We start from the raw sequence: 13,410 nt of genomic DNA on the forward strand, positions 1-13,410 counted from the left end.
ATAATACTCCGATACCACTCCGTCACACACTGAGTTCAAAAAACAGTATACCCCGACGACAGAGGGCACAATGAAAAGATTTGAACATATTTTGTACTTTTTAAAGAAGGGTATGCAAGTAATTAAGTAAAGAAATAAGAAAAACTAATTTTTATTCCATAAATAAGAGTCCAATTGATACAACTGAAAGACAAGGGGATAAGTGAAAGAACCTAAAATAAAAATAAGAAAACAACTATCTAGATCCAGGAAGGAAAATACAATAACTAATGCGAAACTGAAGATATAAAAAATAAATCTAAAACTGGAAGGTCTGCTCTGGTTGAGATAGATCGGTAAGTGATTGAGAGACTCCTGTCATATAAAAATATCAACAGATAAATTTGACAAATCAAACTTAATAAATAAAAACTATTCTTTAGAGCATAAAAAATAAATAAAATGAGGTATACGGTACGAACAATAAGTATGGACGATTTATTATATGTATAAGAGAATTTGCAAATACTATAATAAAGCCTAAGTCTATATAACAATAAAATAAGGTTAATTACACTAGAAAGTCATGCACTAAAAATGAAATATACCACAATTATATTAACGAAATCTAAATGTTAAGACTGACAAACATACAAATACCTAGGAATCTATTAAAAATAGTTAGGTTAACACCTCTATTTAAGAAGTCTATGTTTATCCCTAAAGAGCAGTTACTTATCTCGAGACGAAAAATAAACTCTAAATTTTATATGATTCAAACAGTAATGAAATGTTGGTGTTGCACATTAGAATTCAATGTATTTTTTTTATGCAATCAAACCTTAATTTTTATTTGATGTATCCTCATAATAAGCTTGTTAAAAATAAATTTATATATACTAAATAAAAAATATTTGCCTAAAAAAATAAAAGGAAAACGGAGGCTTATAGTGCTAACTTGACCGAGGAAGGAGGTGAGGAAGGCTTATGAGTTTCAACAATGGAGAAGTATAGAAGCTTATGAGATCCCTGTATGCCACGATCGCGTCGTTGCCTTTTTAATTAGCTCTAATCTCAACTATATTGCAAGGGTGGTGCGCTCATGAAGGCGATGGTTTTGGGCGAAAGCCGGGAAGGGGTGGTTATTGGGAGAGGGTTGCGATCTCCAAAGCTTTCGTCTTCCCTAAATAACCAAATGTGGTGGTGGGAGAACCATCGAAAGCAGGAAAGGAAAGCTTAAGATCGGGGGAGAAAAGGAAAGTTGCGAACAAAGCAAGCATTGCGAGCGGGATTACGAAAAAAGAACGAAAAAGGAAAGTTTTGATCATTACTAGTAATATCCCATGCATTTGATTTGTCTATTCTTTTTAGGCCAGATTAGTGCGGGCCTCATATGATTTGTCAATTCTTTTTAGGCCAGATTAGTGCGGGCCTCATAGCCAACTGAATCTTAACCATGAATATATTTGGGCTTCGTTCGATGTATCATATTTAAATTTGGTCAAATGATCTTTTTAGGCCAGATTAGTGCGGGCCTCATAGCCAATTGAATCTTAACCATGAATATATTTGGGCTTCGTCAGGTTCGATGTATCATATTTAAATTTGGTCAAATGATTTTTTTATGGTACAACATTTATGAAGACATAATACAATACTCTATGATATTTGAGAATCGACAAATTTATCCTTAGCTTGTCTGCTTCTTTAAAGTGGGTGACGAAAGCTCCCTTCAATCTACATCATCAGTTCTTACTAGGACCTCTCGAATTCTCAAGTTTCTATAATGTGTAGGAGCCCAATATATGCCTATTTTTATGGTTATGATGATTTAATCTTCTTGAAGATCTACTAATTCCTTATTTAACTTGGCTAGCAAATGTGTTTTTGCTATCCTCTTCAATTAATCTTTACTAGTTTGTTGCATTAATGATGGCATAGTTTTGTAAAGTCGGTATCTTTGATTAATCAAATTTTGTTGACTAAGATACACATCCACATTTAATGAAGTTTTGTTAAACAAGATATGCATTATTTGCAGTGAAGGTTAAATATAAGTAAATTGCATTGTTGGTAGCTTCGGATAGCAGGAGTAGTAGATTTTATTATTAGCTTGAATCAATTAGCTATAGCATAGCCTGCTTTGTGAGTTACTGTTTGTAACACCTGTTGCTCACTCCTGAAGCTTCTCTTGTACCAATCCCCATTCTTTTTAAGCATGAATTTTTAGGATATTGGATATTGTCTTGCATTTCATCTTTATGGTCACTGATGTTAAGTGTCACATTTGTGTTGCTTATGCACATATCATGATTTATCAGGGAAAATATGTGACAAGTCGAAACCTTCGGGATAGACTTTATACCGAGCTCGAGAAAAATTTGGCGATGAGAGTTGAAGATGGAGAAACAGCAGACACATTTATTGTTAGTGGCAGGGGAACATTGCATATTACCATCTTGATAGAGAGCATGTAAGATGCAAATTTGCTTTATTAAAAGAACGTTTCATTGTCTTTAAAAGGTACTAAGTATGAGCTCTACCCTTCCAGGCGAAGAGAGGGTTATGAATTCATGATTGGGCCACCCAAGGTTATAAACAAAAGAGTAGATGACAAATTGTTGGAGCCCATTGAGGTGATTTGCAATACCTCTGTTCCCATTATTTGTTGAATAAGCAATTTTTGTTTTGATAATAGCAAATTGAAAATCATTTCTGAGGAGTTCATGCTGCAAATATTTTATCCCATTGATTTTTTTCCAGATCGCTACTGTGGAGGTGTCCGAGGATCACATGGGGCCTGTTGTTGAGCTTCTGGGAAAAAGGAGAGGGCAGATGTTTGATATGCAGGGAATTGGGTTTGTACTTCTTTTTAACATACACTTGATCTTGCTAAAATTCTATCATAGGAATGGAACTATCAATGCATTTTTTTCGTAACATTTTTTTCGCAAACAGAGCGTAGTAGATGCCATGCTTCAAATTAAGTCCTAAAAATTCTTAAGATTGTACGCATGCCATAGAACCTGAGGAGCCAACTTGAAGTTCATGTTTCTCTTAAAAGAAAGAATTGCTCAAATCCTTCTTTGTACATTCATAATATGGGATTATATAGGGTATTATAACGCTTTACAAATAAACCCCAAGACTTCTTCAATATTCTCTTTTTACCAATAGTACTCTAAAAAAGGTCCAATTCTCAACACTCCCCCTCAAGATGGGCAAAAGATATCCACCAAGCCAATCTCATCACATAATCTTGACAAATCTAATGAACTAAGTCCTTTAGGGAGGCAGTCAGCCGCCTGCTCTCTAGTGGCTACATGATTTAGCTCTAGAAGCCCGTCAGTCAACTTTTCCTTGATGAAGAATCTATCAATCTTCACATATTTGGTTCAATCATGTTGCACCGGGTTGTTGGCAATGATGATTGCGGGCTTATTGTTGCACCATAACTTTATTTGAATTCCTTGGTCCACCTTGAGCTCGACCAACAAGGCTCTCAGCCACATCATTTCGACAACTCTGAAGCCATGGCCTTATACTCTGCCTTGTTTTTGACCTCGCTACTACAGATTGTTTCTTGGTCTTCCAAGAGACCATGTTGCCCCTACGAACAAGTAGTATCCTGAGGTGAATCTTTTGTCATTTGCACAACTTGCCCAGTCAGCATTACAAAAGCCCCCAATGTCTATATGTACATTCTTCTTGAAGATCAACCCCTTCCTTGATACACTCTTCAGATACATCAAAATCTGATGCACTGCATCCATATGACCACCCTTCCTTGAATCATGCGTGTCGTGGCCCAACACGCTTACTGCAAAAGAGATGTCGAGTTGAGTTTGACACAGATAGATTAGATGACCCTCCAATCTCTAGTACCTCTTACGATCAACCAATTTTTCTGTCTTCGGACTCAGCTTGGCCTTTTGGTCAATTGGAGAGACTGTAGGTTTGCACCCGAGCATCTTTGTTTTTGTGAGGAGAACTAGTACATATTTTCTTTAGGATAAGACCATCCCTCTGGCCCATGAACTACTTCAATTCCAAGAAAGTTTTTGAGCTGTCTAAGATCCTTCACCTCAAATTCATTGTCAAATTTTACCTTTAATTGTACAATCTTTGTATTATCATCATTGGTGACATTGATGTCAGTAACATGCACAACAGGTATAGTGGTGTCCTTCATGTTATCGAAAAAACATCATATGGTCTGCATTGATCTGTTGATATCCCATGTCTACCACAGCCTTTCTAAATTTATCATACCAGGCTCGAGGAGACACTTCTTGAGCCCACACGCTTTGACCACTGTCTGGACTGTTCCAAATTTTGGTAGTATTTTCATATTTACCTCCTCCAGTAACTCAAACTGAAGAAGCACTTTCTTCACATTGAGTTGGTGTAACTTTCACCCACCATCCATTGCAAGAGAAACCAGTGCCCTCACTCTGCTCATCTTTGCTACTGGTGCAAAGGTTTCATCATAGTGTACCCTTTCATCACCAACCGTGTTTTGTACCACTCAACCTTTTCTTGTTGAGTTTGCTTCACTGTAAAGATTCACTTGCACTCAATTTCCTTCTTCCCCGCTTGTACTAACATCCATTCATATTCGATTTTTATCGAGAGCCCTAAGCTATTCATGCCTAGCCGCTTTCTACTTGGAATCCTCCTTAACGACCTGCCAACAATTGGGTATAACGACAGTCTCTAAAAGTGCAATGAATGCTCTATGTAAGGGTGATATGCTATAATATAAAACAAAGTTAGCAATATCATGCTCCCACTTGAAAACGATTGGGATGTTGTCCCACATTATTTTGATAAGTTCTTAAAATTAGGGGGTTAGGAGAAGAAATAGGAGGAATCATATCACCTGGAAATTCTGAGTCGAGGGTAGATGATGTAGGTGTCTCAATAGTTGGGGAAGGACGAGACAAGGGACTAGCAGACAAAAGTGACACTGTAGGTGTCGTTACCATATTTTGCTTTCTTTTTTGTGTATACACCCTTAACTCACCTTCACCTAGAATCCCACCACCTTTGTGTTCACTCTTATTTTCTGGTTTCTCAACTGATTAATCCTATATCACAGTACAAGGCATTGCTCTCACGTGTACTGCTCTCACCATTGCTACTCGCCTTGTCTTGTCTCGTATCTCCTTATGAGTCACAGAATGGTGAGGTCACCTCCTGGATGTAGTACGGTTCAAATTTTTTAAATGACATCCATGCTCCCAAATAGTATCTTTATCAGGTTACAACAAACATCCCCCTTCATGGGTAGCAGAATAACCTACGAACTCATTTTTCACATCTTTGAGAACCAACTTTCCTACTGACTTTCTATTATCCTTAATAAAACATACAAACCCAAACACATCAATGAGAGGATCCCGCTATTACCTTCTGTTAACATCTGGTAAGGAGATTTCAATCCAACACCTTCGGTGGCATCCCATTGATCAATTGAGGAGCTGCAAAATTGCTTGCCCCATAACTGCTTTGGGACATTTATTGTGATAATCATGCTTTAGGCAACCTTTAGAGGTGTCGATTCTTTATCTCTACTACATTTTGTACCGGTGCGTATGGACATGTGGTTTGATGTTGTATCTCTTGGGCTTACAAGTATTCTTCAAATGCTTTGTTGGTATACTGTCCAATTATCCGACATTAATATTTTCACTACTGCATTGTATTTAGTTTGAATAGTCTTGTGGAAGTCTTTAAAGTAAGCAAATTTATCACCCTTATTTTTCATTATATATAACCAAATAATATGAGAAAAATAATCAATAAAGGTTACAAAATATCGATAACCATTCATAAAACTTGTAGAACAAGGTCCTCAAACATCATAAAAAATTAGTGCAAAACACCAGAACTCATATTCCCTGAACTGATATAAGAGCTCATAATAAACTTACCAAACTCAAAAGCATCACGAATAGTTTTTGTGTATTTTTCTTTTCATACAAAGTAAGATACAACCAACTCAATAAATTAAAATAATAGTGTTTCATGCGTCTTTGATGTAACAGCAACATATCCTCCACACTCCCTCCCAGATTTTCCTAGTCCATCACTCTACCATGGATGTCAATGCCGAGTCTATTCTCTTCCGGTCTAAGTATTAGAGTCTACTATTTTACATTCCAGTCCCAAGTGTCTGACCCATCCATTTCTCTTGAAAGATCACCATAGGAATATCAAAAGAAACAACACATTTTAGTTGGAAAATAACGATACTAACTAATAAAGGATTCACTGGAAAATGAGCATGCAAAATATTAAACAAGTCATATAATTGGTACCCCTCACTGTACTCTTACCAACTACAAGCTATGTTATACTGTTAGTATCCTCGATGCTCTTTGGCATTGTTAGGGGAGTATAGGAAGAAAACTCTCAAGCAGTACCTATCACATGTCAAAATGCACCAGAATCTTTTTGTTTTCTCTTCAACAACACTACCACTCATGATCCTCATTGCTAAAAGCCACACCTATTTATCCTGCCAAGTAGACCCCTTTTTCCCCTTTTTGACTACCACGATCACGACAGTGACCTCCACCCTGTCCACGTTCCTCTCTCTCTCTTTCCTAAGGTGGCCTAGGACTGGTCTTCCTCAGATACCCGACTTCACCACAATTGTACTTGTGAGTCTCCCTTGGGGCACCTATCTTACCTGTGAGCTCGAGGCAGCAACGTTGATCGCTCACTTGGAAGTTCACTCGGTTCAGAGTGTAGTTTCTTGCGACCCTCATCTTGTATCATTGCAGCAATAACCTCATCTATTGAAGGGATAGTCGCTTGAGCTTGGAGGACTAATCTCATCTGATCAAAGACCAGGTTCAGATAGGTCAGAAACTACGTAGTCTTCGTTTGTGTAAAGACCCCCCTTCTTGCACTCTAGATCACCATAGCTCATATCGATGAGAAGTGATTAAAATCCACGAGCAGTCTCTCCAAATCTATTTTGTATTCCCAAATAAATCGATCACCCTATACCACTGCCTCTGTCTCACCCCGAATTTGGAACATCATGTGGTTCTCTGCTCAGCATAAATCTTCTTCAGCTTTGTCCAGATGTCCCTCACTTTTCGAATTCCAGCTATTGATGAGGCAATCAATGTAATCATGGAACCTACAAGTGGAGAAGCTAGGTGTAAAGATGTGTGGTTCTCTACTCATCCCACACAGCGTTGTCACCCTCTTGCTCATTCTTGACTCCCGTCAGATATTCCTCGTCTCTTTCTTATTAGAATAACCTCAATTCGACGCGATCGACTTAGATACGTGGCCATTCCATCAAGCTTCAGATCTAAAGGAGGGAGACCTAGCTTCACCTGTGTCGGAGCATGTGCTGAGATAATTGTTCCCATCGAGTTGCTAGCTCCATGTATGAGTCCGATCAAGGCCTTCAAAATCTTATGATCTATCTTCCTCAGATGTTCCAATATTTTACTTCACCATCTGCTCCTGAAATACGATCTATCTTCCTCAGATGTTCCAATATTTTACTTCCTTCACCATCTGCTCCTGAAATACTCAATCACAAAGATCCAAGTCTAGATCACATGCGTCTTCCTCTTCTTGACTCGATTTATCTACTTCACTGTCAAGTTTGAGATCCTCATCAACCGTTTTTTCTCTCCTTCTCCAAATTCGGTATGCAGATGTCACGCATCTCCCCTTGTCTAATCCTCTCTATTGTCTCTCCCTGTTCTTGCGCAATGTCGCTTCATTCCTTCCACTCACAACAAACCACATAAGCCTTCTTCTGCCCGAATCTCTCACGATACAGCCGGGAAAGTAGCTCTGGTATCACATCGTACAGAGAAACCCTGTGTTAGGTGGCCAGGTTCCCTCACCTTCTTGAACCTGCGAGATAGTCGCAACATGAGGCGCGAAGGCGTAGATGTGAGGCGGCTAGGTTCTCGCATCTTTGTGACCGAACCCTGCGAGACAGTCGCAATTAGAGCTTATTGTGAAGGCGACGACGTGACCTAACCTGCGATACAGACGTGATCAGAGCTTGTGAAGGCATTCGTGAGGCGCTTAGGCTAGGCTCTATTTATCAAAAAGAGCGAATTGCTCAAAACATTCACTGTACATTCATAACATGAGCTTAATTAGGGTATTATAATGTTTTACAAATAAACCCTTCAACTTCTTCAATATTCTCTTTTTACCAATAGGACCCTATGTAGGTCCAATTTTCAACACTTTCCGTATCCTTAAGCTTTTAATTAACGTTGGTAACATGCCTGCATCCATTTTGATTGTTGTTCCCTTCTTCTCAAGAAATTTTATGCCTTGTATTCTTGTGCTGATTTCCATGTAGTTTGGAGGGAACATCGATATTAAAGTACCACGCGGTCTTCTTGGGCTGCGAAATGCAATCCTAACAGCTTCGCGGGGTACAGCAATTCTGAACACAGTTTTTGATAGCTATGGACCATGGGCTGGGGATATTAGCACAAGGGACCAAGGATCCTTGGTAAGAGCTGGGTTCCATTTTTTTTTGGTAATGTTTACGAGCTAAGACCTTGTGTGTATCAAGTTATTGTTTGTCTGAGAAAGTAGGAACTACAATACAGGTTGCATTTGAGGAAGGAACTACTACTTCTTACGCCTTATGTAGTGCTCAGGAAAGAGGCCAGATGTTTGTGAGCCCTGGAGTGGAAGTTTATAAAGGTCAAATTGTTGGCATCCATCAACGTCCTGGTGATTTATCTCTTAATGTTTGCAAGAAGAAGGCTGCAACTAATGTAAGATCCAACAAGGAACAGACAGGTGAAAATCTATAACTATTCATTGCAAGCTGACAATGAGTTTATCTCTCTTGTTTAGATATATTGGGTGCTCGTGCCTTGCTTTCTTCAATAATTATTTGTCTAATGTATTATTTGGGTTCAAAGGGATGGTTGATCTTTTCCATTCTTCTCATTTCTTTGAAAGTACAAACAACATAAACTCGGAAGAATTGTTTTGGTGTCTAGCACCAGTCCAGAAATGCAGGGAAGCAAGTGGTTTTTGCTATTGATTAGTACCTTTGCCCTTTTTAGGGGCATTTTAATACATACCAGTTTATTCCTATGTATTTACAAATCTTACACCGAAAATTTGATTTTTACATTTGCACCACCCAGATCTTTCATCTCACAAAAAACACCACTGTTTTAACTTTTAAAATGTTAAATACGCCTTTTAATGCATGTAAGGTGGCATATATATATATATATATGTGTGTGTGTGTAAAAATTGAAGTTTAGTTGTTAGATATGTAAATATATAAGAATTGAGTGATATTTGTGTAAATCATCCTTTTTATATATTTGTTTCCAGAGGGGATGGACAGAGCACCAAACCTCACCGCTTAGACTAGTTAATGCAATGTATTTCCTACTTTTGGAATATGGCTGCTAATGTAGATTTCGACATCATCTAAATCTTGCGCATCATTTTCGATTTCAACCAATTTCTTAAAAATACTTGCTAGAGCCATAAACTAATTCTAGATTACCTAAACTGACGCATTCTTTATTTGTTTTATAATGCAGTGGTTCTTGATTCGCCATTATTTTACAGTTTGGATGACTGTATCGAATACATTCAAGAAGACGAACTGGTAGAAGTTACACCTAAAAGCATACGCATGTGCAAAAACCCCAAGTTCGCAAAGAAGAGGTAAAGTTTTTTTAGCTACTGTGATCACTGCAGCAAAACATGCCCCTTTTAAACCACATTATTCGAGTCTAGAATGCCTTGATTTATGAGTTGCTTCTTTACTTACAACAGTGCATGAGAGGCAATTTGTATCATTTATTCATGATTCAGGAACCACAGCTAGACCCAATGTCCTGTATATTTATTATTAGATCCCTCTTTTATTAGTAAGATTTCCTTAAAACTAAATTGCTCATTAAGGATGGAAATTTTGGTGAAAAAACGTGTAGGATATGTATCTTGACAAAATATCTTTCTGTTATATAGCTTAAAAAGATTGAGAGATTTACACACATAGCAAGTAAAATATTAGAATGTACATGCTTAAATTTTACCATATATATATCTATCTATCTATCTGTGTGTGTGTGATCTTAGTATGTCTTTTTGTGATCTTAGTTGGCCTCTTTATCTTAATTAACCTATTCCTTGATCTTGGTTGATCTTGTCGATTTACCTTAGTCAATCACTTTGTTTGATCTTAATTGACCTTTTTGCCCGTTCTGGCGGCTTTTTGTTGATCCTAGTCAATCTCTTTATCTAATTCTAACTACTCACTTCTATTGAGCATCCAATGAGATTTGATGGAGTTACAATGCTAGATGATTTAGCTAGTAAAATTTAGGTGTAGATAGAGATCAAATCTTTTTGGAGTATTTACATATCAACTCATTGTTTACTCCATTATTGGAGATATATATATATATATATATATATATATTCAAATATGTATATCTATATTTTGAGATGAAGATATAGTGATTTATGGGCGTGGGAAAAACACGTTGAATTTTTTTGTGTTCATTTTGTTTTTAGGGAAAAGTGAGGATCTAGCCCAAATTTATTAGATAAACTATTAATTAAGTTAATAGTTGAATTTGTTACACTCCAAATCATATTTCCTGTAATTGTTCAGTCTGACTTATTTTCCTTTTCCCTCTTCCTGTCGTCTTCTTCGCCTCTTCTGTTCACAGATAGAAACAGAAGCTCTCGTTGCCTCTCGTGATTGAAGACGGGATTGCAGCGTACATAGACCTCCAAAACTTCCCGCATTCCCTTCTCTCTTGCGACCTCTCTTCGTTCTGTACCCAGAGCTGAAGCCTTGTTTCCCTGTTCACCTTTCACGCGACCAAGCCGAGAAGCCCAATGCCCTTCTTCTCCCCTCATACATAACGAGATGTTCGACTTTGCCATACCTGTTCGAACCGAAGCCTAGAGCCGCAACTTTCTCACCGCTCAGCACGAACCCTAGTCTCTTAAAGAAGGAAAAAATTTGCGTACGTCGACGTACGCAGCGATACCTGCGTCCTCCAATGGGCTCTTGACAAATCAGCATAGTCGGTCCCACCGCATTCATTCAAACGCGACCCCGTCGACCTGACTGCTCGATTATAACCGAGTTATAACCTAGCGGATAGCCGAGCGGTACAGGATTTGTAACCGAGTGGGCCATTACCGCGGTACCGCTCGGATAACAGGCCTGTAACCTTCCAGTAACCTCAATACGAATGAACCGTGTTTATAACCTCGTTGTAACCAAGACGTAACATAGCATCGTGTAACCTAGAAAAATGAACGAGCTATAACTGATATGTAACCGAGAGTTCATACAGCGCGTTGTAACCTAGAGTTATAACTGAGCTGTAACCGACACAGTAACTCTGCTGCGGTATGAACCGAGGCTGTATAACTCCCTGGTAACCTCTACACTCCGCCCGACCAATGTACCTTCCGTGTAACGTTTCTGTAACATCCAAAGCAAGGTTTCCCGGGTTTGTAACCTCGTAAGATATGTAACATGACAACTTGACAAACTATAATTGAACCTTATTTAATTAACCTCGGCAGGGCTGAGCATGTTGAACGCTAGTTGAATTTGTATAGCATTCCATCTAACATTTACTGGCCATCTTATCATTCGGGGTCTAGCCTCAGGAACTGCTGGCACGACCAATGATGTGTGCTCATAAAACCAGAGCTGTGTTAAGCAAGTTAAATTAACTAATTGGTATCAAAATCAACAATAATGAAAAGAGATTTCAATAATAATGTCGGGACAAACCGTTAAGAGGAAGACAAAGCCAGTAATATATCCAAGTGGCTGATCCGTCCTAAGCTTCACCGCACATAAGTTCAATTGATCAATCAAAAAGCCACACACTGTCGCGGGCCAATTATACGAGCTGAATGCTTCAACGTCCTCGCAAATAGAGGTGAGCTGCTTGGAAACTCTAAAATTACTTGAAGGAAAAAGTAAATTAGTCCATAAGAACTTTATTAATAATTCTATGAAACGGTCAGAAGACTCTCCTGGGTCAAAGTTGATAAGTTGGGTCTTCATTTGTCTCGCATCAATACTACATGATGGAGCTTTATTCCAGGATGCGGGCAACCCTCTATTTGGCATGACTATTAGGAGAGCAACTTGGTCAACATCAAATTTCAGCTCTTTCCCACCCAGCTGAAATGTCCTTCGACCAATATTCCAACAGTTAATTATATGCATTGTCAGAATATGATCCTGTGGGTATGGAGGGAGTTCAAAAAATTGAACCAAGCTCATGTTTTCTAATTTATTCCACGTGTGCTCGTCGATGGTGGGCCGGACCTTATCCAGAGCTTCTCGTACTGCAGATGGACGACATCTGCAGTTCATTGATTTCGCGCTCAAAAACCTACATTTAATTTTAATGTATGTTAAACTATGTAAATAATGATGAAAGAAATTTAAAATTTTCTATAATTCAGTCTTAAAATTCATCATTCAGAATTAATATAAATCAAGAAATTAAATTCACCATTAAACATTAACGAAAGCAAAATATCAAATGTACCTAGAAACGGCCTTAGGTTGCTTTATGGATTCGGTCTCCTCTGTTTTCCCTATTTTGGAGCCACCTAAATCCTTCTTCTTGCGTCCACCCTTCACCATTATCTTTGGCAGCTCGACCTCAAACTTCTTGCCTTCCTCGACATCCGGCTTCTCTGCCTCCTCAAAATGGGCAACATTCTCCTCTTCCAACGACGTCGTGCCCTTGCCGCTGTCCTCCATTTTCGATAACGTTCGAGTCAATGCAAACCCTAGGCGCGAACGAAAATACGAATTCTTACTGTCAGGAAATTTTTTACCACGGTATTTGATCAGTGGCGTTAAATGAAGATTACATTCACTACCTAGGTTACCGCCAAGTTACACAGACGTTTCGATTTCTGAGGCAAGGTTACAACGCACGGTATGAACTCTCGGTTACAGTTAAGTTATAGTTCGTTTACAAAGTTACGCATGGTATGAACTCTTAGTCACAATTAAGTTATAGTTCGTTTACAAAGTTACGCATGGTATGAACTCTTAGTCACAATTAAGTTATAGTTCGTTTACAAAGTTACGCTTCACTTTATCTCGGTTACGCCTTAGTTACAACTCAATTATACTGCTGCGATATAACGCGCGGTTTGAACTCTCGGTTACGTCTTGGTTACAGCGAGGTTATAAACACGGTTCATTCGTATCGAGGTTACTGGAAGGTTACAAGCGTGTTATCCGAGCGGTACCGCGGTAATGGCCCGCTCCGTTACTATAACTCGGTTATAATCGAGCGGGCCGGGTCGACGGGTCGTGTTTGAATGAATGCGGTGGGACCGACTATGTTGATTTGTTTGAATGAATGCGGTGGGACCGACTATGCTGAT

General features: G+C 38.6%; 2 protein-coding genes across 2 annotated transcripts in view; one reads left to right on the forward strand and one right to left on the reverse strand.

The window, feature by feature from the left end:
* LOC110030004 (GTP-binding protein TypA/BipA homolog) overlaps positions 1–9,909 on the forward strand; it is a 45,929-nt gene extending 36,020 nt beyond the window's left edge. The window contains 7 exon segments of the mRNA XM_020732535.1: positions 2,301–2,452; positions 2,531–2,615; positions 2,743–2,837; positions 8,336–8,361; positions 8,364–8,491; positions 8,592–8,787; positions 9,555–9,909. Of these exon segments, the coding sequence (XP_020588194.1) occupies positions 2,301–2,452; positions 2,531–2,615; positions 2,743–2,837; positions 8,336–8,361; positions 8,364–8,491; positions 8,592–8,787; positions 9,555–9,685 (813 nt within the window). The 3' untranslated portion in view covers positions 9,686–9,909.
* Positions 9,910–11,523: 1,614 nt separating this feature from the next.
* On the reverse strand, positions 11,524–12,114 carry LOC110030002. Its single transcript, XM_020732532.1, has 2 exons — positions 11,783–12,114; positions 11,524–11,698 (listed from the first exon to the last, which is right to left on the reverse strand). The coding sequence occupies exons 1-2, from the start codon at positions 12,059–12,061 to the stop codon at positions 11,552–11,554; spliced, it is 426 nt and encodes a 141-aa protein (XP_020588191.1). The 5' UTR covers positions 12,062–12,114; the 3' UTR covers positions 11,524–11,551.
* Positions 12,115–13,410: the final 1,296 nt, after the last annotated feature.

This window comes from Phalaenopsis equestris, unplaced genomic scaffold (genome assembly GCF_001263595.1).
Source record: "Phalaenopsis equestris unplaced genomic scaffold, ASM126359v1 Scaffold000628, whole genome shotgun sequence".
NCBI classification, from domain to species: domain Eukaryota; kingdom Viridiplantae; phylum Streptophyta; class Magnoliopsida; order Asparagales; family Orchidaceae; genus Phalaenopsis; species Phalaenopsis equestris.